The sequence below is a fragment of the Camelus dromedarius genome, chromosome 20 (genome assembly GCF_036321535.1).
Source record: "Camelus dromedarius isolate mCamDro1 chromosome 20, mCamDro1.pat, whole genome shotgun sequence".
Lineage (NCBI taxonomy): Eukaryota > Metazoa > Chordata > Mammalia > Artiodactyla > Camelidae > Camelus > Camelus dromedarius.
The window spans coordinates 28,874,891-28,897,741 of record NC_087455.1 but is presented as its reverse complement, the minus strand read 5'-3'; the positions used below and the strand labels follow the sequence as shown (position 1 = coordinate 28,897,741).

Below are 22,851 nucleotides of genomic sequence, written 5' to 3'. Positions count from 1 at the left end.
ATAGGCAGCCAAAATAAACTTTCCAATATGGGGATAGTAAGGATTAAAAACAATATTAAGTTGAACCATATAAAATTGCCATCCATGCAGGTCAAACATGATCAAGTACCAGCAATTTCATGTGGTTCAAACTAAAAGTGATGCCCACATAGAATGACCTAAAGAAAAGCAAAAGGGAGAAATTTAGGAGTTATTTGTGTTAAAGATATTGAATATTTGAAATGTAATACTTGAATAGAAAGCAGTAAAATATGCTTTTAAAATTTTAAGCTATTACACAATAGGTTCAATATATTAAAAGATCATCGTGGGTCTGTTATTTTAAAACTGCTTTTAAGTGCTAAGTATTCGTAGCAAGGTCTTAATATAACATCGCATCTCTTTCAGTTTATAAATGATAGTAAATAATATAGCTGATTCTTGCCTGTTGTTTGAATCAAGCAGTTTTATATTCTGGAAAGTAAAAATATTGGCTTAAAAAAGTTAAAATGCAAGTTAAATCTATATCAACATATACAGAGGAAGGCTCCTATTTGTTTGATTTCAAAACTTTCTTTCTAACCTCTACTATGTACTATAACTTTTAAAGATTTCAAACTTCTGAAAATACCATTTTAATAAGCTAAACATTTCTATATATTCATTACTGATCAATCCTATTCTAATAATCTGTTTCACTCTTCCATCTAACAAGGATTTTAAGTGAATGAAATAATCACTTTATTTTAATCAAATAAACTAAAGAGGCTTGTTTTCTGAATGCTGCATGTCACTATAAAGTAGAGTTCTGCTTTTAGTTCAGAATCCATGTTCCTAATTAAACATATAGTTAGGTAAGGCATAACCCTTTACATGTATTCCACAACATAGTTAAGATTATCTCTAAAGTACTATTGTGGCTCTTCAAAATCAAAAGAACTATTTTAATGCCAATGCATCCAAAAACACTAATAAGTAATGATTTCTTCTACTGTAATATTACAAGTTCAAATACACTGAATTCTACCACTATCTCTCTGTACAGCCAACCAATAATCACAAAGAAATAAATGCAAAATTACCTCGAGATGAGCCTAGCCTGGAGAGTGACGAACGACGGAAAGAAGGGTAACCAAAATAGCTAATGTCTTCAGAAAACATGGCGTCTGCATCGATAATGACACTTGGGTGGGCAGAATGAATGTCAGCATCAAGAAGAGACATAAGATCCTCTATAAGCAGAAACAAATATAAATGAAGTAGATATAGAGAAAAAAATCTATAGACCACTAAAAAATTCCCTGAAAAGTAAAACATTAAAACCAAGGACTGACTACCAACATAACCTGAGGAGAAAAGCAGTAACTACCCAGAAATAAAATTAACATTATTAATATAGATTTTAAGTAACATCAATTGAATGACTGTTGCTTGGGCTACCTACTATAATCCTACTATACCCAAAAAAATCCCTATTTAAGATTCTTGTGCATCACAGAGATAATAGAGTCAAAATCAAAATGCAGTTCAATTCTTATATATTCAGTAATAAGGGGATCGAAATACAACATCCCAGAGTCATCTGTCAGCCAGTGATAAAGCCATTCACATGCTCTTTACTGGGACCAAACACAAGTCCACTGAACAAAAACTCTCCCTCATTTGCCCTTAAAAAGAATTTTACAATCAAATCAAACACTACAGTGAGAAATATCTACCACCGTGGAAAGAACTGTCAGAAAATCCATTGCACTTTAAAATTCCATTCCCCAGTCAGAAAAATCTCTCCCTTCAGAGCTGAGAAAACCATGACTGTGACCTACAAACCTCCAGGCAAATAAGATTCACTGGCTGTATCATCCCCATCATCTCCATCTTCATCATCCCGGCTAAGTAAATTATTTACAGCAAGGTTTACATCGAGATTTGTTCGCTGAAGTTCTCGAATAATGACACTTCTGGATTTGCCTTGTAAAACAACTTGGGCCTGAAATTAAACATAAAGGTGAGTGCTATGCTTATTTTCTTTCCATAACTTCTTTATCAAAATCAGCTTTCTAGGATCAATACAAAAAAGCAGTTTTCACAATTCGTGAGTCACCACTACAGTCCACTACATCTAAACCTCATTTTGTCCTGCTGTCTTACACTGAGTGTCCTCTAAGATCCATACCTGTGAAATCAGCTCCTCTGGAATTACAGACGCTGGAATAACTGGCTGGGGCTGGCTGCCCAGAAGCCCAGACCCTCGATCCCGTCCCGTCCGAATTACTCGAGTCTGTCGGCGGGAATCTCGAGCTCCAGCTGATGACCGTCCAGAGGACCCTCCTCCACTTCCACCCACTCCAGAACTCCAGCGACTCCTAAATATTGGAGAATTTATATAATTAGCATTTTAAACAATCATTCTAAAAGATCGCTTTGGGTCTCATTTTCATTCTCTTAGGCTGCAATAAAGCTATTTTTCTACCTGACATATGTTAGAGTAGTATTGTGATAGAACAAGGTTAACAGAACTGAGCTTTAACATAATACTGTTCTAATTTTTAAATGCTTAAGTATAAACTCACTTTTTAGAAAGATAAATATCACACTTTTGCATCTTTCAAAACAATTTTTAAAAAGAGCCACATACTAAGTATTTCTAGTCATAACTATAAAATGCATGCCTCTGCATGAAAGACATATCAGATGTAGCTATCAATATTCTGTAACACAAAAAGTAAAATATAAAGTTTAAAGACATAAATTAATGGAAAGACACCCGTGTTTGTGGGTTGGAAGACTTAGTATTAAATATTGTTAAGATGTCCATACTGCTCAAAGCAATCTACAGATTCATCACAATCCCTGTCAAAATCCCAATGGATTTTGTGTCTCAAAGGACATAATCAACAGAGTGAGGAGGTAACCTACAGAAGAATATAAGAAAACATTTGTAAATCATATATATATATCTAATAAGAGGTTAATATCCAGATATATACAGCTCCTATTTCAACAACAAAAAAATCAGATAACCTGATTTTAAAATGGGCAAAGAATATGAACAGACATTTCTCTGAAGATAATACACAAATGGCCAAATAAGCAAATGAAAAGATGTTCAACATCACTAATCATGAGAGAAATGCAAATCAAAACCATAATTACATACTACCTCACACTCATGAGGAATGGCTCCCATCAAAAAAATAGAAAATTACAAGTGTTGGTAAGGATGTATAGAAATTAGAATCCTCATGCACCATTGGTAGGATTGTAAACTTGTAAAGTGCTATGAAAAAAAGTATGAACATTTCTCAAAAATTGAAATCAGAACCACCATATATAACTCAGCAATCATACATCTAGGTATATATCCAAAATTGAAAGCAGAATATCAGAGAGATATTTACATACTCATGTTCATGGCAGCACTATTCACAAGTGCCAAGGGGTGGAAGCAACCAAATATCCATCAAAGGGATAAATGCAATGGATAAATGAAATATGGCATATACATACATTATAATATTATTCAGCCTTAAAAAGGAAAGAAATCCTGACACATGCTACAACACAGATGAACCTTGAAGACAGTAGTATGCTAAATGAAATAAGCCCGTCACAAAAAGGCAAATACCATATGATTCCAAATATACACGGTACCTAAGTAGTCAAATTCCTAGAAACAGAAAGTAAAATGGTAGCTGCCAGGGGTTAGGGAGAGAGGTAAAGGGAGCTATTTAATAGACATGAAGTTTCATTTTTACAAGATGAAGAAGTTCTGGAGATCTCTTTCACAACAGTATGAATATACTTAACACTACTAAAATGTGCAGTTAAAAATAGTTAAGATAGTAAATTTCTTGTCATATGTTTGTGCCATGATTTTTAAAAAATAAAGTCGTGTGTTATCAAAGAAAACAAAATTCTATCATACAGACATGTTTTCTTTTCAAGTTATATGCACTGTGACAATTACATAACAGAAAATATTGTAGGATCAATGAAACATACAAATAGGTATTCAAATCTAACAGAAAATCAGCATTTCTAGTTAATTTTGACAACTTATAAGAAACTATTAAGTCAGTAGGAACTACTTTTTCAAAAGTTTTGAACAGTCAAAAAGCTGAATATATTATTTCAACTTGAAAACAGGAGGAACTAAAGAGTCTTTAAAAAATATATTTAGGGTGACTACACGTCCCACTTTGCCTGAGATAATGTTGGTGTAAGCCTATTATCTGAGACTAATTAATTTCACTCCAAAATGTCCCAGTTTGGACAATAAATTGCACTGCCAACATAAATATAAGGAATGACTTGATATTTCCACCAAGAAATGCATACCATCCCCCCAAGCCCAGGCAAATAATGCTAGAAACCTGATCAGATATACTATCCAAGTACACATATTCCTGGTAGATGCTACAGGTATCACAAACTCAAATCTCCACGAGGGGTAGATAGGTTACTTATAAGTAAAGTCAAGATAACAGGGAAAGTAAAGAATATCTGTGTATCTAAAACATTCAAATTCTTTTCCTTAAGCACTGACAGATTAATCCATAAAACACTACCTGCTGCCACTTTGCAATCTCTGCCACACAAACCCTCAACTGAGGTTAGCTGAAGGACAAAGGTCAAAGTATCTCTGGCTTGCCTACAAACCTGACCAGTGACCATGGACAACACGTTTTCCCACCCACACCCACTGTACACGGTTTCTTCTATCAGAATCCAAAGAACCTACCAGCCTCCCTACCTCAATTGCTCCTGAACATTCCTCTAACCAGCATGCTATCTAGAGAAAGCAATGTGTTAGACTAAGTACACACTAACAGAGGTCTATCAGTGGTCACCGAAGACAGTACTGAAATCCTCTTTTTATTTGTAATTACAGTGAGCTATGTAATGTTTAACATTAACCTCAAAAATAATGGAAAAACCAGTTTCTACTATCTATACTTTGCTCATTAAAATAATACTACAATTTAACCCAATTAAATAATACTCAAGATACACAAAGTGACTCAAATCACCTAAGAAAATCACCTCTAGTATAGAACTAGCCCACAGCTTGCAAACTTAAAGCTCATGGATCAAGTCTTGTCCATGTGGCTGGTTGGTTAAAAAATATGTACAGCATTAAAAATAAGAAACGCCTGATAAACTGTCAGAGTCAAGACGAGACGGAGGAGAAATGCTGACTAAATGCACTGTGGTGCCCTGGATGGGATCCTGGAACAGAAAAAGGACATTAAGGGGAAAAACAAAGGGAATGTGAATAACCTACGGCCTTCAGTTGATACTAACGTATCAATATACAGTAATTGTAAAAAGTGTGCTGTTGCATGTTACTAGTGAAAACTGGGTATGAAGTATGTAAGAATTCTCAGTACTATCTTTGTCGTTTTTCTGTCACCCTAAAACTTTGTTCTAAAATACAAAGTTTATTTAAAGGAATATATATACACGTGCATACAAACACACCACGTATGTATGACTGGTATCTGTGTATATTTATTTCCTTGGAAATACTGATTAGTTTCAACATTTAACTCAGGAGATTTCACATGAAAACCCAGATTTGCAGCTTTTCTTCAGATAAAAGGGGGGTGGAATGGAGTTTGCATTTGGCAACAACGGCCCTATATTTTCCTATGGTAATATCAGCTGATGAGCTGCCTCCTTTAAAAATGGGGCATCCACTTAGTTTATCAGAGCCCTATGATCTACTATCTTACCCACCTTGCCAGCTTCAGCTGTTTACAATTACAATGACCTGTTTGGCTATTACATTCCAAATCCTGTACTATTAGCTCAAATTAAACTCCAAAGCAAACATGGAAGCGCAAACCAATGCAAGGCACCTGATACTTACCACCTATTATGGCCAGTGGTAACAAACAACTGAATAAAGAGATTTTAGATACTAGTATCTCCATTTTAAACATCTTATTAAACACAAACTCTCTCTCCTCTCCAAATAAAGCTGGTGGTTCTTGCCCTTCACCTAGTCTGAAATGAGTTTAACAAAAATATCCAAGAGATTTTTGAAATACCTCCCAGGATAAATCTGAGTAATTATGAAAGGGAAAAAAACAGCAGCAGCTAGAAACCTTTAGCACGTCAACCTGCCAACTGGTGAGAACACCAAAGGGGAAAATATTAAAGGTCCCTTAAATTGTGACTGCCACGTATTCCTAAGAATGACCAGCCGAAATAAATGGTCAATTGTCAATTAACCACGTTGATGGAAAAGAACAGTTCCAATTATCCAAAATCTTTCAAATGCAGCTCTCAAATACAGAGGCCACTCTCTCCCTGATGGACATCACCTCTCTGAACCCAAAGGGAGCCAGCCAGGACTCTGAAGGAAGGGGTGGGGGCCAAGCTCTGTGGGGACAGTCTCTTTCATATACAACTGCATTTGGTAAATTTGCAGACAAGCATCCCCTTTGGGGATTCAAGATCTGTCTGTCCTAGATTCTCTATTACATGTAATAAATTGCAAATTTCTTTAAAATTTACTGTAAACACAGAAATAGGGAGAAAAACTATACAAGGGAAAAAATTATAAAGGATTACATTTTTGAGTCTAAATTTCTTAATTTACAGAATAAGTGATCACAATTTCACCATCAAACAGAGAAAAATTTTCATAAAGGCCAAAAGAAACAATCAGCTTTCAACTGCTTAGTCTGTGGAGATCTGCAAGACCAAACAAAGGTTAACAAATGGCTTAGCCAGTGCGAACTGTGACATTTTTCAAAATTGCAATTCATGAACCCAATGCTAAAGAAAGCTCACACAGAATCTGTTTTGGGGTGCATGTGTGTGGAGGGAGGGAGGGTAAAAGGGAGACAGAAAAACATGGTTCAAAAAGTAGTATGAGGAAGGATGTGTAAGGGGGACCCAAAAACTAATGATTCTCCCTGCATTTTAAAGTTTTCAAGTTAGCCCTGATCTTCTTTGGAGGAGGTCTACTGAAGTTTTATTCAAGCTAAAATGTACTGCTTTATTATTATATTTCTTGCATATTTTATTAGCAAAGTCACAAAATTCCACTCTTCTTTTTCAGTGAGCAACATAATGATATAAGTAACTCAATAGAAACAGAATAGATAAAAAAAAGGGTGAGGAGGGAAAGTTCTTCCTTACAGTCGAATTTCAGTTAATGAGTACAAAACAAATAATGAAATGTTTAAACAAATCACTATTTGTCCAATACCACAGTAATAATTAAAGCGAAGAATCATCAATGGATGCTAAAATCAATGAGCAAAAGTATGGTGAACAGGAAATTTACATACTCATGAAGCATCTCCCCACAAAATACGTATTAATTACAAAGGGGAAAATGGTAACTTTATAGTTGAGAAGCCTGGCAAACATCACCTTAACTAAGTGATCAGAGGTAACCACCACCAGTAAGAATCAAGATATAAAATGAATAAAATCATCTGGCTTGGAATGTGTATATGATTTATTTAGTTTGACAGCATATCAACTCTAGACAAAATGGAAGAAGAGTAGTTTAAAAAGTAAAAATTTTACAAATAATTTTAAAAGTGAAAATAAGTTACAAACTTCCAGTTATAAAATAAGTAAGTCATGGAGATTTAATGTACAGCATGATGACTATAGTTAATACTATTCGCATATTTGAAGTTGGTAAGAGAATTGATCTTAAAAGTCCTCATCACAAGGAAAAAACTTTGTAACTATGTATGGTGATGAATGCTAACTAAGTTTACTGTGGTGATCATTTTACAATACAGTTGAGTCTTGAACAACACAGACTTGAACTATGTGGATCCACTTACATACAAATTTTTTCAATACATATATATTGGAAATTTTTTTGGAGATTTGCAGTAATGTGAAAAAAACTCACAGACAAACCCCATAGCCTAGAAGTATTAAAAGAATTTAAGAAAAAATTAGGTATGTCATGAATGCATAAAATATTTGTAGATACTACTCCATGCTTACCTAGGCATAAAGTGACTGATATGTAATATGAAATTAATAATGCATAATAACTATGCATTATTAATTAAATTAAAACAATTTCTTACTGTTTTAACACTCTGCTTTCACAGAAGTACATTGCCATATAGTATGCAGTCTCTCAACTAGAGAACTGCATATCAGCCTATCACCACAGGTGTTTTTTTAATGTAACAATGTTTCTAATACTGTATTATGAATATGACTATAACACTGCATGCCATAAAATTTTAAGAACAATTCACTCATTAATGTACAGGTTAGGCTACCGCGAAATAATCTTATTGCTGCTTCTTTGCTATTAATGCATAAATCACTATTACCTCTAAATAAATATAAATTTCTTTTCCACATTATCTTTTCATTTTTGCTGTCTAGTGTTAGTTATACGTATAACATCTACAGTTCTGTATCATACAGGACAATACTGCTGTAGGTAATGACAGGCAATTCATCTTGTAAACAGATGATGTAAACTTACAGTATCAATAAACACAGTACAGTGTAAATGTATTGTCTCTTCATGATTTTCTTAATAACATTTTGTTTTCTCTAGCTTACTTTAAGAATACAGTATATAATATATATAATATACAAAATATGTACTAATCAACTGTATGTCACCTGTAAGGCTTCCAGAGGGCTATTAGCAGTTAAGTTTTTGGAGAGTCAAAAGTTACAAGTAGATTTTTGACTGTGAGGGGGATCAGTGCCCCTAATCCCTGCACTATTCAAGGGTCCAGTGTATATACAAATATCAAACTGTTGTGCTGTACACTTGAAATTAATATAATGTTACGTGTCAATTATACCACAATAATTTAAAAAGTAAAAATAACTATTAAAGGCTGTAAGCTTTAGTTCCAGGATAGTTTCAAGCCTCACTAAATTAATTCAGAAAGAGCTGCCAGATTTAAACATCAGAAATAAATGCTAGATTTTTTTTACCCAAGAATTAGTCATAAATAAGACCAAAGACAATAGCACTGAAAATTTTTAAATAACATAAATAATATGATAAACACATATAACCATTACACATTTTAAAAACGTTTCAAAAACCTAGGGTAACTGAAATGAGCCTGATGGGCTTTCTATCATGGTGGCTCACCATGAGCAACACGAACCGCCCAGAGTTCAGCAGTTTCCTCATTCCATCGCTAGACAACACTGAAACGGCCACTCACAGGGACAGCACTCACAGAGCAACAACCCAAACCAGAGGATGCCATCATCTGGCCACAACTTACCCCAGGGTGTTGCCTGCCAGCCTGCCCAGAGTCTCAGAACCCGAGAGAAACCACGGGGAGTCACTTGTCCTACCAGGCCTTGATGTCCTCCCTGCCCCCGAGTTGCTATTCAACTTTGACCTGGGAAAAAATGAGAGGTGGAAATATCACAGAACAGTCCCAAATCACCTAGGAACAAGCCTAGAATTCCAGGCCTCACCACTCTGGGACTCACTGTGGAAAAAAGCCAGCTTAACAATTCTCTGACGACTCCTACTGAAATGTATACTTTAATTAAAAGAGTAAACCCAACAATTTGTAGCCTCATAATAATCTAGTTTCTGTTTGAAATGGTTTTCATGGTTTAGCTGCAAATGAATTGTTTCTTAGATTTTTAAAAGTAATCATACATTCCTTAGAAGCAGTCAATTCAAAGTCATCATATATTATCTAAAAACCATTTTTATAAGTCATCGTTAATAAAGATGAAATTTTAAAGACTGTCATTTTCAAATAGAGTTACTTAATTTGGGAATATTAATAGGGGAAAAACATGATCTGAAAAGTCAGTTCACTCAAAGAGCAGATAAGACTTGGGATCTACCAAATACATATCATTCTCCTGGTAACCTATTTCTGTGAAATGACCACCGTTTCCTCTGCTACTTTTAATGTGAATATTTTAGCTACAAATCACTACCTGCATAAAAATTAAAATCAAACTACAAAGTAACCATTTCACTCTATTTTAAGCATCTCATTTTCTACATTGCTTTTTTTTTTAACTTGAGGGTTCCCAAAAATCAAAACACACATTTAATATAATACCTCTAAGAGCTAGTTATTAAACAGAAAGGACATACTGTCTTACCCATCATTATTGTCAGGTTTACCCAATTCCAATCGGTCTGGTTGTACTGAAAAACCGATCCTGCAAACTCTACCATCCTGGAAGCAAAGAAAATATAAGATATTTCCAAAGTAAAAATGTGTATTAAAATTTGAATTTATTCAACAGATTATGAACCTATCACTGCCAATTCAGAAAGCAACAAATAAGCTCCCTTCCAGAAGGCACTCACATCAGCTGGGGAAGTATATTTTATATACATTGTCAAGAAACCAGTACAAATAATTTAAAATATCTCAATGTAACAGAATTCAGAGCAAGGAAATGACTGGATATCAGGAACTTCTCTATTCTCTTACTAACGAGTTTCAAGCTCTAGTAAATCATTTAAGCTTTCTGTGGGCCAGAGAATTTATATACTACAGAAATGAAACTAGGTGATCGCTGAAATAACTCTTGCAAGAAATTGCTTCCATGGTTAAAAAGAAAGACACATGATGAGGTACAGCTGTACTTTAATGTTCATCTTCATTTCTCTACCTTAGCGTAAACAATTTACCTCAAGAAGAAAGGCAGCATGATTTGGTCCCACCACACACTGTTTAATAGTAGCCTGTTCCAATACATTCAAAGGGGGATGGCTAGAAAAGAAAAAAAGTATGCAAATAAAATTATTTTTTAAGTAGCAAATACATCTCAGGTTTTCCTTTAAAATCCAATTAACAATAACAACAAAAACTGCTGGTAAAACGTGCTTTTAAAAACTAATACTTACGTATTTTAAAGCAACAATTGAAAGATAGTAATTATGATATCTATGTAGTCATTATAGTTTCTCGTTATGCCAGAGTTTTTAAAAATCAGTATGAACACAAACTATAATTCAAATGAACCCAACTCATAAAAAGTTGATAGTCAGATTAAAATATTAAGAGCTACTGCCTAAAAAAGGGGATTTTTGCCTAATTAAAGAAAAATCATTCTTTGCAGGAAACTTAAAACATCTTAAAACCCTTACCTGTTTAAATTGTACTTGTTCAGTTTCTCTGAAACTTCCCGTAACCTTTAAAAACAAAACAAAACATGAATAACCACATGTACAGATCCTTTGTTTTAAGAAAAAAAAAAAACGATAGTTCTGATTTGGTGATTTCTGACAGCAGTATACAAAAAATGTACTGAGGCAACAATGTTTTTTATATTATCTTTGATTTTCCCCCCTGAAAAGATCACAAGTCAACCCTGCAATTCCCTTCCCTCACCACCTCATCATCTGCAACCAAAATCGCCATCATAATCCAACTTTACAGATGAGGAAACTGGAGCTTCTAGCATTTATATAACAAAAAGTAGCAGCAGAGCTGGTACTTGAACCAACACCTAATGGAAAGCCAATTTTTAAACACTGTACTATAAACGCCAAAAGAGATTCTTGAATGTACATGTATATCATGAAATAAAAATATTTGGGAAGCACATATCTATTAAGAATTTAATATAATGGGGCAGAAACAATCCAAAAGCCAAAATGACTTAAGGTGAGAATAGTCTTAAGTTCTTGAAGGGCCTTGTGACACGTAATTGTACAAATTAAAACCTCAGTGCCCATATTCATAAAACAAGAATAACACCTCCCACTTTTAAAAGAGTGTTGAATATGCTTAGAAAAATCTCAAAGGGCTGCCTAACAAGAAGATATTAACTCACGTTATCTGTTAAGATTTTGCCATTTCCCTCAAAGAAACAGTCTTGAATTAATATAACATGTTGTAACACCCATTTAAGGCACTTTTGTCAACTTAAGGAAGTCATTTTGTAATATAAGGATGTAATCAAATGTAGAGATTTTTAAGAGTTCAATTATATTAAGTTACCAAAACAACTGCCTCATCTTTGAAAACTTTTTCAAAAATGATTCTCTTAAAAATAAACTGAGGATGGCATCACAGGTAAATTCTACCAAACATTTAAAGAGTTAACACCTATTCTTCTGAAACTATTCCAAAAAACTGCAGAGAAAGGAACACTTCCGAACTCAACTCTATGAAGCCACCATCACCCTGATACCAAAATCAGACAAAGATACCACACACAAAAAAGAAAATTACAGGCTAATATCACTGATGAACACAGATGCAAAAATCCTCAACAAAATACTAGCAAATTGACTGCAACAATATATTAAAACTAAAAACAGAGTTGCCATATGATCCAGCAATCCCACTCCTGGCCATATATCTGGAGGAAACTCTAATTCAAAAAGATACATGCACCCCAATGTTCATAGCAGCACTATTTACAATAGCCAAGACATTGAAGCAACCTAAATGTCTATCGACAGATAAATGGATGTGTGCATGTATATATATGGAATATTATGGTGGAATATTACTCAGCCATAAAAAAGAATGAAACAATGCCATTATGCAACAATCTTGAGGATGGAACTAGAGATTATCATCCTAAGTGAAGTCAGACAGAGAAAACAAATATCATATGATACCACTTTTACATGGAATCTTTAAAAAAAAAAAAAGACACAAATCAACTTATTTACAAAACAGAAAGATTTACAGATATAGAAAACAAACTTTTAGTTACCAAAGGGGAAAGGGGAGGAAGCAATAAATTTGGAATTTGAGACTATATATAAAATAGATAAACAACATAGTTCTGTATATAGGTACAGCACAGGGAACTATATTCAGTATCTTGTAATAACCTATAATGGAAAATAATCTGAAAAAGAATACATACATATATATATATATATATATATAAAACTGAATCACTTAGCTGTCTACCTGAAACACTGTAAATCAACTATACTTCAATTTAAAAAAAAACTTTAAAAAATAATAAACAGAATCTCAGAAAATGGGGAAAAATTAAAATAGTAAATCAACGGGAAATTCCATGAATTTTGCTTTCTAAAGAATGACAAAAATACATGAAATCAAATTTCTATCATTCCTACTAACAGATGAAAGTGGTATACAAACTCAAAATTAATCACACCTTAAAGCCAGCTTAGGATTTAAAGCTGCCACAAATCATATAATATATGGGCAAATAACCTAATTGTTTCAATAAGAGATTCTAGTAGGAGCCAGTTGTCCCTCAACTGTACTTTATCCATTAAAGTTCTACCTTCTGTTCAACTTTTGATAAGGAGCATCTTTCAGACACTGAAATATGTATAAGCAAATGTCCAATACCAAATCATACTCCAAAGCAAGAATAACTTTCAAATGATGCCACACTTAAGTCTACCAAAAAAGGAGATATCACTAGTGACTTCATTCTCACTCCCAAAAAATAGCATCTGATCACGTGTGACTTAGCCTCCAATAAAATACATTTTCATTTTTGTAGCCTAGGGTTCACTTACTTTCATTACCAAAAATGTGTTTTCATTGGTCCTGTAACATCAAGCTTTTTGACCAAGTCCCAGTTTGCTCATTTACAAGGCACACATCTGTGTTCCAGGACAAGATAAAATGCCCTAAGAGTAAGGCAACGTCGAACTCATGAGTTCTGAGAGAAGACTGACTAGAAAATGGGGAGAAGAAAATAAACTGGGAGGCTCCGTTCTGGGCAATAACACCAGCCTTGAGAAGTCCGGGAGCAGAGGCAGGGACTCTCACTCTCCTCAGCCCACATTCACCAGGAGTAATTCATAAAACTCTTCACCACACTACAGACTAGAGCCAGACTGTGAGAAAAGACTAAGAAAGGTTTTATTTCCCAAAAACCATAGCAGTGACACTTTCAAAAGATACTTGTCCACTGGCAACTAAACCCATTCATTTCCATTCCTTTTTTCCTTAGCCCAACACTGTCTTTGGAGCTTTCACAAAGCATACGAGGTGGGGGGAGGGGGGCGAATAAAATTTGTCAAAGCGTTTTCAAAGCTGGACAATAACTGAGATTAAGAATTTAATGCTGCTTTCAGGCTCCAAATATCTATAAAAATAGATATTAAAATGCTAGAAAATAACAAATCAAGAACTCAAAAGCAAATTTCAGGTTAGGAAGGATATAGAGGAAATGGTTACTGCCATCAAATTTTCTAATCTTAAAAATCAAGGTGGACTCCTAACTGTATCTGAAATGTACCCCCATTGAAACAATACCCACTGGATATCAAGGAATCTGGGGTTTACCCCCAGCTCTTCTACTACTAACGGGTTCATTTCAACCTATTACATCTAAATTCTCATCTACATAAAGAAAGACTAATAGTCCTCTCTGGATCTTTTCAGTCTTGAAACCATTGTGAATGTATGAAAAGCAAATATATCAGTGGAAGTTACATATGTAATGTTTATATGGAAATAGCACTTACTAATTATCATATTCAGTTTCATCTTACTCATCTGAAACTTCCACATGCAAATTGATTTTATATGGATACTAAGAATATTTTCCCAAATAGCAAATTTTAATTTCTTAAATTCAGTCCCCAAAATTTACAGAAAATGTTTCATTCTTCCAAACCTCAAGACAGTTGGCCCCATACACATTAGTTTACACATTCCAGATAATAGTAACAAAGAAACTTTCAAGCAAAAAAACAGTGCTGGCTCTAAAATAAGGAGTAATTAGTTCCCCTTTATTTTATACATAATCCTCAGCAGACTTGCAAATCCCAGAATCACTGCGGGCCAATGATCACATTCATTCAAATTTACTAAGTTACTGAATGTCTCTACATAATTATTAGGCATTCATCTACTTTAAAGGATCTTCCTCCAAAAGCTTACAGTGCTTAAAGTTACTAACTACATTTCCTCTCATAGCAATATTAACAAAAGTTTTCCCTGGTTTTAAAATATAAGGAAAACCACCCTAGAGCTCACCAAATTCAGTTTCAGAATAAATCTTTACATGCGGCTGTGATGGAAAACGGTTTTAAGAGCACAGAATAACATTACAAAATAACCTCATAATTCAACATTTAATCTCATTCAGAGACAGGCAGGCAAGCCTTTGTGAGGTGGCTGTAACACACAATGGATTATGTTAGCAATGTTAGCAATGGGCTTCTGACAATCCTTAGTACTTCGACATCAAAGATTTATTCTACGTTCCGATTCAATAATCTATTTATTCCTTCAAGTTTATAGACATTTTATAAATCCAGAGACAGGAAATTTTTTTTAAGCACCAAGGTAAGGTAACAGCAAACTGATGTTAATAGAGAAATCAATATAACAGTACTTGCTAGAAGCTAACGTTATTTCATAGCCGCCCTTGAAATTCCCTACGATTTCAGTCTCATTTCTCCCACCTTTAACATTATAATTTCAGAGATTATTTATCTTCTCTCTGATCCTCAATTGTTGGTAGCATTTAGTGTGGGTTCTTCAGTTTTATAATTCTCTGCCCAAATCCTAATATCCCCTCCCACCTGTTCAGACACACATACCTCCCTAAAATGAATCAAACCTGCTAGATTCCTAGATCAGTTTTTTAAAAGTAAAAAAATTAGGTATATTTTGATCCCTAAAAAGCTTCGATTCCCCAGGACATTAAGATATTTCTGATACTCCACCTTCTACATTATTTTCATATATCTGGATGATATGTTTTGGTTTGATGGTTTCCACATGTCTGGACTGTAAGACCAGGTAGACCCACTGCATTTCATCTATAATCACGCTAATGGTAGAAAGTGAATAATCTGCCACCAACATATTTCCTCTAGTCTCATTCTAATTTATTTCAGGCCCAGCTCAAATGCCACCTCCCTCATGAACTTCTCCTGGTAGCTCTAATTGTCTTCCTACATAAATCCACAGCTTCTTCCTCATATAGGGCCTTCATTGTCTACTTTACATTCTATAGTCATCTGTGTTTCTATTTGAACTGGCTTCAGGCTTTAAGCAAAGAAGAGATAAAACTTACCAAGTATCTCCCACCCTTCCACTTCTTTAGATACAGTTCCAACAGTGAAAAATGTACCATAATACTTGTTACAATGCATTTTCAGAGGCAGCAAAGATTCCTGATCCTAAACTCAACGAACTACTCCCCAGGTCTTCCACCACAAATTAAAGTTTGGAGCAAGCAAGCAAAAGTGTGAATATACAGATTTCTTTTAGGATACCTGCCCACGTAACTCAGAAGCACACCAGTTATAACAAAAACATTTACGAACTCACAACTTATCCAATAATCATATTAGCAAACTGCCTTTAAAGTGACCTCACTCCAATTTCTCGATAACCATCCATGGAATAAAACTTTTACATATCCACAGAATTTTATTCTGGAGTATAGGGTTAATAATCCATACAGAGAAACAACAGCCAACAGTCAGTAAAGGTTACCTACAACACTAAATCACAGACTCCTGAAGAAAATCTCTTAGCGATCACCTCTTGTCATCCACGTCAGAGAAGGAGGGTAGTGCCAAAACGCAAATGCACCCAGATTATCTTCTTGTAGAAGAAGAAATACTGTAGGAATATTTCTGGCTTTTCTCCAAAAGCAAACTCTCTAAAGCTTAAAGCTTAAAACTCAAGAAGCAATAAACGTGCGCATTTTTTCTTTTGGAGCAACAACCATGTTATTAGACAGACAGAGATAGGAGTCAAACCCACCTCTAACCACAGAACGTGGTCTTTCCACTGTATCATCAATGCACTTTCCAGTCCTCGATTTCTACAACATGGTTCTTTTACACAACTACTGCACCATACTGTATACACTGCCACCGCTGGAAAGCTTCTTTGTATGCCAAAGAATGCAAAGTAATAACAGTAAATTCAAGCAATCACATGGTGGTCCTGCCTGGCAGTCGCTGATGTAACTGGGAGAAAAGGATGTACTTCAGGCAAAGTTGCAGAGGGCATTCTGAGATGGTCATTTCCTCCTGCCAGCATCTAGTGGGCACATTCCCACCCCCATCAGCAAACTGAAAGTCTGGAACTAGATTATTCAATCCAGTACAGAGGCATCCCAGCCCCAAATCCCTTTTTAAACAGCCTGAGAGCAAGCCACCTAAACTGTGCTCCAAGGGGAGCTCCTTGAGGGAGTCTTGGTGTAAGACTGGGGGCGGGAAGAGGGAGCAACTAAGCCTTCTCCTCATGCTGCATTACGGATTTGTTTGTGTGAAGGAGATAAAGCCTTTCTGCCTACCCACCCACTCTGTGCTGTGACTTAAATATTAAGAGCTACTTTGACCTGTGGGGCTGAGGATGGCTGGAAAGGGCCTGGAAGAATTAGGGTTGCCTCGGCCCAAGCAAGAGCATCAGCATGTAAGGGATGAGTCCCTTTATCTCTGTGGTCATGACTCGCTCATTGCGGATATGAAATTTGACTTCAAGAAATCCAACTTCCAGATAAATTTTTTAAACCCACTTTGTACTGCTTCTATCTGAACCCTGATGATGGGTTCCCCAACTTCAGGATTTCTCAGGAATGGGGAATGGGTGGATAATGAGAGAAGCAATATTGCTATTCAGACAACACACATAGAGAAGGAAGAAAAAATCACTACACCTCATTTTCTCAGAGAAAAATGTAACAAGGCCACAATCTTAGAAGCATAAATGAAATAAATTTAGCTATATTAAAAATTCCCTATTTTGTCCTTAATTTTGCTCACATCACAGGTGACCACAGAAAACTTCAAAGTTTAACACTAAGGAACCAAGGAGTAAGTAATATTATTGTAACAGCCAAACAGAAACTAAAAATGTTACCAGAAACAAAAGATTTTAGGCCTCAGGAAATCAGCCAAGACCATAGCGTATTTCTTTCTATGTCCTATAAAAGGATTTTCTCTGAAAGCAAATCAGAATCTCTGGATGCTTATTTTTCACCTCTTCAAACATTCTTAACAGCCTCCCTTCCCAATCTCTCTTAATGTTCTCTAATAATTCTCAAACTTTTTGATCTCAAGCCTCACTACCAATCTACAGTCTCAAACTCAGTGATGGATAAGAGTTTCCCAAAACACTAATTTTTGCTTAAAAGCTCAATTTTTTTTTTTTACTGGCAACAAACAGCTTCAGTTGTTTTCCTTCAAGTGACAGGCTCACTTCATTCATTTTCAAGAAAAGGTGTGAGAAATACTCAAGTCTGAACAACCAGCTTGTTGGTCAGTTCACTCTCTCAAGTAAAAATGGTGTTCCATGAAGAAGGCAGCTAGTTCAGCTTGACTAAAACACCTGCAAGGTAGCTCTTCCTCAGGACCACCAAGTTCTTCTCATTCTGTCACACTGAATGGCACATTCACAAAAGGCTAGACTTAATCATCATTTTTTACTGCTTCATCAAGGGCACTCAAGTCAAACTGCTTTCCTTTCCCTTAAGTGCAAAAAAATGGATAATAAAATACTAATTTTCAGTACAGTTTGGTGCCACTACTTTGATTTGTGCTAAGAAGCCAGTATTTTACCCACTATTGCTTTTGAACAATAGCACAAATGTCAAAACAGTAAAAAAGACAAAGTCTCAGTGTTAACTGTGAAGGCAGTTCTGGCTCTCAGAGCCCCTAAAAGGGTCTCAGGGGTCTCTAGGGCCACAGACCACACCTAGAACCGCTGTGGTCTAAATGCGAGCTAGTGCCACTAAAGGAACCAATTACTAAATCAATTAAGGAAAAAAAAATTACTTGTTCATCCTTAGTAAAACAGCCACAAACTCCTAATTATGTACTTTCAAAATACTTTTAAAACAATGGATATTCTTTGATACTACACCAAAACTCAACAAGTGATGGTTTCTTAAAGGTTGGTTACAATGTGAATCTAAAATCCTATTATTGAACCCTTCATGCTGTTAATACTAAAATTCATAGGTCTATCTTGCATTCTGAATAAATCACTTACCCATGTATGAGTCTCTTTAGATACAAAATGGTATAGCAATGCAGCATAAAACAGCATAAAGCATATTAAAATGTTTAATCCTGACTTCCTAATGGTATTAAACTTCTCATGAGGCACTAAATGGTATCATTTCAGACCTCTCTTGCTCCCTCATCTTCGGAGACAGCCCACACTCTTAGTGTGGAGTGTGTATCTACCTTTACTTTAACCTAAGCACCCAACCCCTACACATCTCGTGGCCTTTCTCTCACCTTCTGAGATAGCCTACACTCTGTATAGTATGTATCGCTCTAAATAAATCTACCTTTACTCAGAAAAAAAAAGTTATCATTTCAATAGGGGAGGGGAAGGTAGTAGAGGCAAGGATACAAAAGAACCTCTTTAGAATTTATGCAAAAGCGATAGTCAGCTACTAAAAGGGGTGGAGGGGGTGATGCTTAAGAAGTCACAAGCTGCCAGCCCACAGATAGACACCATACTGAATCACATGGCATTTTAAATTTTTTAAAGACTGTTAAAGATTCTTGGCCAACATTTAAAACTGGAAAAGTTCACACAGAATTTCAGACTTCTAGCTTCTCCTGAAAAATGAGATCTAGCAACAGAGCTTGTGTTGCCTAGTGATGACGAGAGGTGCCCTCACCTGCCTTACCTATAGGCACTTGGGTTGGAGACCACTGACACAGAAGGATTATTCCTCCCTCCTTCTGAAAAAGGGTACTTCCTTGGTGAAGAGTAATCTGTTCAGTTTTATAATGTTAATCTCAGCTTATACATTGATCCCTAATATATCTTTGCTCAGACATAAGTCTCAACCACATTTTATTTCTTTATATTTGACTTGACACCTTCTAAAAAGGCAGCTGGGTTTTTCTTATTTTTTGCCTACCCAAAGTCAAGCAGTAAACATCTGACTTTACTTTTAAAAGACCCCAAATCAAACAAATGATGGCTTTTGTAGAGAGAAAATCTATCAGCTTCCTGAATAACCTGGATATAAGGTAGGACTTGGACATACTTGGTGTTTACAGAGATAACAAATGCCAGTTTATATGACAGTGTTCATTTTACCCTGAATAAATGACACAGGATATTCAGTTTCAAGGTACATTCAAGACCAAAAAGAAAAGTTTTAAAATAAATACTGTGAATTCATAAATTGATAGAAATTTTAAATGGGAAGTTCTTTTAACTCTTTCACCTAGAATGGTTTTCAGCTGAAACTACTCAAGATTTCTGTAAAGCTAATATGAGAAAATTCATGTTATAGAAACACCCTGCAAACGATCACAGAAAAAAATGACCCTATGCTTACAAATAATTTCTTCCCTTAATGTACAAAATATTCTGGTTAGAAATTCCTATATAGTGTCATAAATAACATTTTTCCTAATAAAAATGAAAAGGAGACCGAAATCCTGAATACCGTGCCATTTGACAGATAAACACATCTCTGAGAAACTAAATGCTGAACACAAGAAAATGAGTCATTTTCCTTTAAAGCAAAACCAACCATGTTATTTTCAGCTCCATTCAAAACAGGAAAAGGGAAATACATATGCCAAGTGGACAAGAATTTGGTAGGAAAAGATAAAAGACATGGCCTTCATACATTAATTCTTCTTGACAATTTCTTAAGCCCTTTTCTCCCATCTAATTTCATTTTGTTAACAATAAGACTATACATACATACAAGAGATAAACTGTGCTAACAAGATAAGAAGACTTCTTTAGTGCTCCTGTCCAAAAAGTGTAGCATCCAGCCAAAATTTCAGGAGAAAAGTCTTGGTTTTCTTCACCCTTAGGCCATATCCACATTCTGAATAGCTGCAAAGCATTCATTATGATCTGCCAAATGCAGATAATGTATTCAAATCAAACCCAATTTTAACTCTACATACAAATCAAATGTCTCATGAGATAACTGGTGCACTTTGTAATATAAATACTGCCATTTGGAAAATTATTCAGTCCTTGAGAGAACTGTAAACTGAAATATAATACCTGTAATGAAATCTGATTTTTCCATAAACCAAGACAATTAGGAGGTTATGTTCCTGACCAAGAATCTTGATGCCATTAGATGCAGGGAAGCTTCTTTAACTACAGCTCCTGGGATTGCTTCTTGTTGCCCTTTTAACATCGAAGATGAAACAGCAGTTTTACTGCCTCTGAAATGGTCATTTTACATTCCTGAGCTGCCACTCCATCTGCCCCAGGAGCCAGCCTGCAGCCTTGTGAGGGGCAGCATGGTGGGCTGGGAAAGGAGGAGCTGTGGTGTCAGACAAACCAACCTGGGTTCGATTCCATCTTCACCGTTAACTGACTCTGTAACCTTGGGCAAGCTTACTTTAACCTCCCAGAGCCTGGAAGGTTTCTTGGTCTGTTAAATGGAGATAAAACCACTTGTCTGGTAGTGCTGCTATAAGGATTAAAGGTAATTCTGTAATGTACCTTAGAAAGAGCCAAGCACTTAAATGCTCAATAAATGGCAGCCATTATCATTATTACTCAACTCTATTTTTCATCCTTGGATAGCTTGCTATATATATTGCTGCTTCAAATCAGCCAAGTTCTGGCTTGAACTGGTTGCCAAACTAAATAGAGCCCAACTTGAATTCTGAGATCTGGTAGGAACCTGAGGAACTAGGGAATGACAGCTAAGTCTGGGAATTCTTGGAACCAGAAATCTGTAGATGCACTGTAACTCTCTGTACCTTGTGCGTGGGTTTTTATTTCAAGAGTGAGCGATGCCTTCTCTTCTTGCCCACAAGACCTTCAATCTCATCTCCTCACTCTTCCAGAGCACTCTATACTCCAAGTATCACTATATCAAGTCCTGAACAAGATCATACTCACAAACTACTCTTTTATTTTTTTGTGCATCCCTAATCCTTCAGCCTGGACTAAACCACATCCCACTCCACCTAGACATCTAGCCACTAGTCCCTCAACGGTACAGCTGAAAGAACCTGTGGGAAACCTCACCTCACCTTTCACTCCAGGCAAACCCAGGCATTTCTCTGATTCCCCAGAGGCATACTTCCTCCACCGTACTTATGCTGTAACTACTTGTTTGATGAAATATTTGTTTCTTTCACAGCCTGACAAACTCTACGAAGGCAAGAACCATGTTTTACTGATTTCTATATCCCCAGCATCTGACACATCATAAACTGTGCCGGCGGACAGGTGGCCGAACAAATGAAAGGATATTCATGCCCCTGCTCTGAAATGCTGGATTCACAGCTTTTTTTATTCTTCTCATAATCATTCTTAAAGACTTTCAGCTTTAAGATTGTTCTTCTATGAGATCAATATTGTAAGACTAGGTTTTTAAAAACACACCAAAGAAATATGGTCCTACAAAATAACCCCATAGAGGCTCTACCCTAATTCAAATGGTCCTGCAGGACTATGAAGAATTTTTTCAACTCTTTCTTTGAGAATCACCCTCCGAAGGAATTTACCGGACAGAAAGGAAAATCACTCGTTACTTTACAGCTGGGGATACTCTCCCAGCTCCTTCCATTTAGAGGACATTCTTCTTTCTCCCTCCACTCCTCCCTCCTCTGTGACTTAATCAGGGTTGGTGTTAAGGAAATGTGCTGAAGGGGCCAAAAGGAAGCTGGAAGCAAAGGCAAGAGAGGAGAGCTCATCGGGAAGCAAAATTACAGATAGAAGTCTGTGTGCAGCCTGCCTGTTTAAGTGCCTAAAATTGATACTGTGAGTCTGACTGGCCAAGTATCTTAAAACACAAACTAGGGAAAGTCTAATCACTGGATATCTACTGGCAAGTAATGCAATAAAATATTCTAACATTTAATGCAGTGCCAAAATAGGAAGAACTGGATATAAATAACCACATTAATTTATTTGTTTGGGCTTTTTGTTGTTGTTTAGCCAGTCATCAGCACTGCAGCCCTGAAAAGGCAGAGTTAGTGTT

At 35.8% G+C, this 22,851-nt stretch overlaps 1 protein-coding gene across 1 annotated transcript in view; it reads right to left on the bottom strand.

The window, feature by feature from the left end:
- UBR5 (ubiquitin protein ligase E3 component n-recognin 5) overlaps positions 1 to 22,851 on the bottom strand; it is a 123,532-nt gene that overhangs the window by 77,900 nt on the left and 22,781 nt on the right. Inside the window, exons 2-8 of the mRNA XM_031439418.2 lie at positions 11,081 to 11,125; positions 10,622 to 10,703; positions 10,084 to 10,160; positions 9,234 to 9,353; positions 2,153 to 2,342; positions 1,807 to 1,966; positions 1,062 to 1,211 (exon numbers count right to left, since the gene is read on the bottom strand). Coding sequence (XP_031295278.1) covers positions 1,062 to 1,211; positions 1,807 to 1,966; positions 2,153 to 2,342; positions 9,234 to 9,353; positions 10,084 to 10,160; positions 10,622 to 10,703; positions 11,081 to 11,125 — 824 coding nt within the window. The remainder of the gene's footprint in view (positions 1 to 1,061; positions 1,212 to 1,806; positions 1,967 to 2,152; positions 2,343 to 9,233; positions 9,354 to 10,083; positions 10,161 to 10,621; positions 10,704 to 11,080; positions 11,126 to 22,851) is intronic.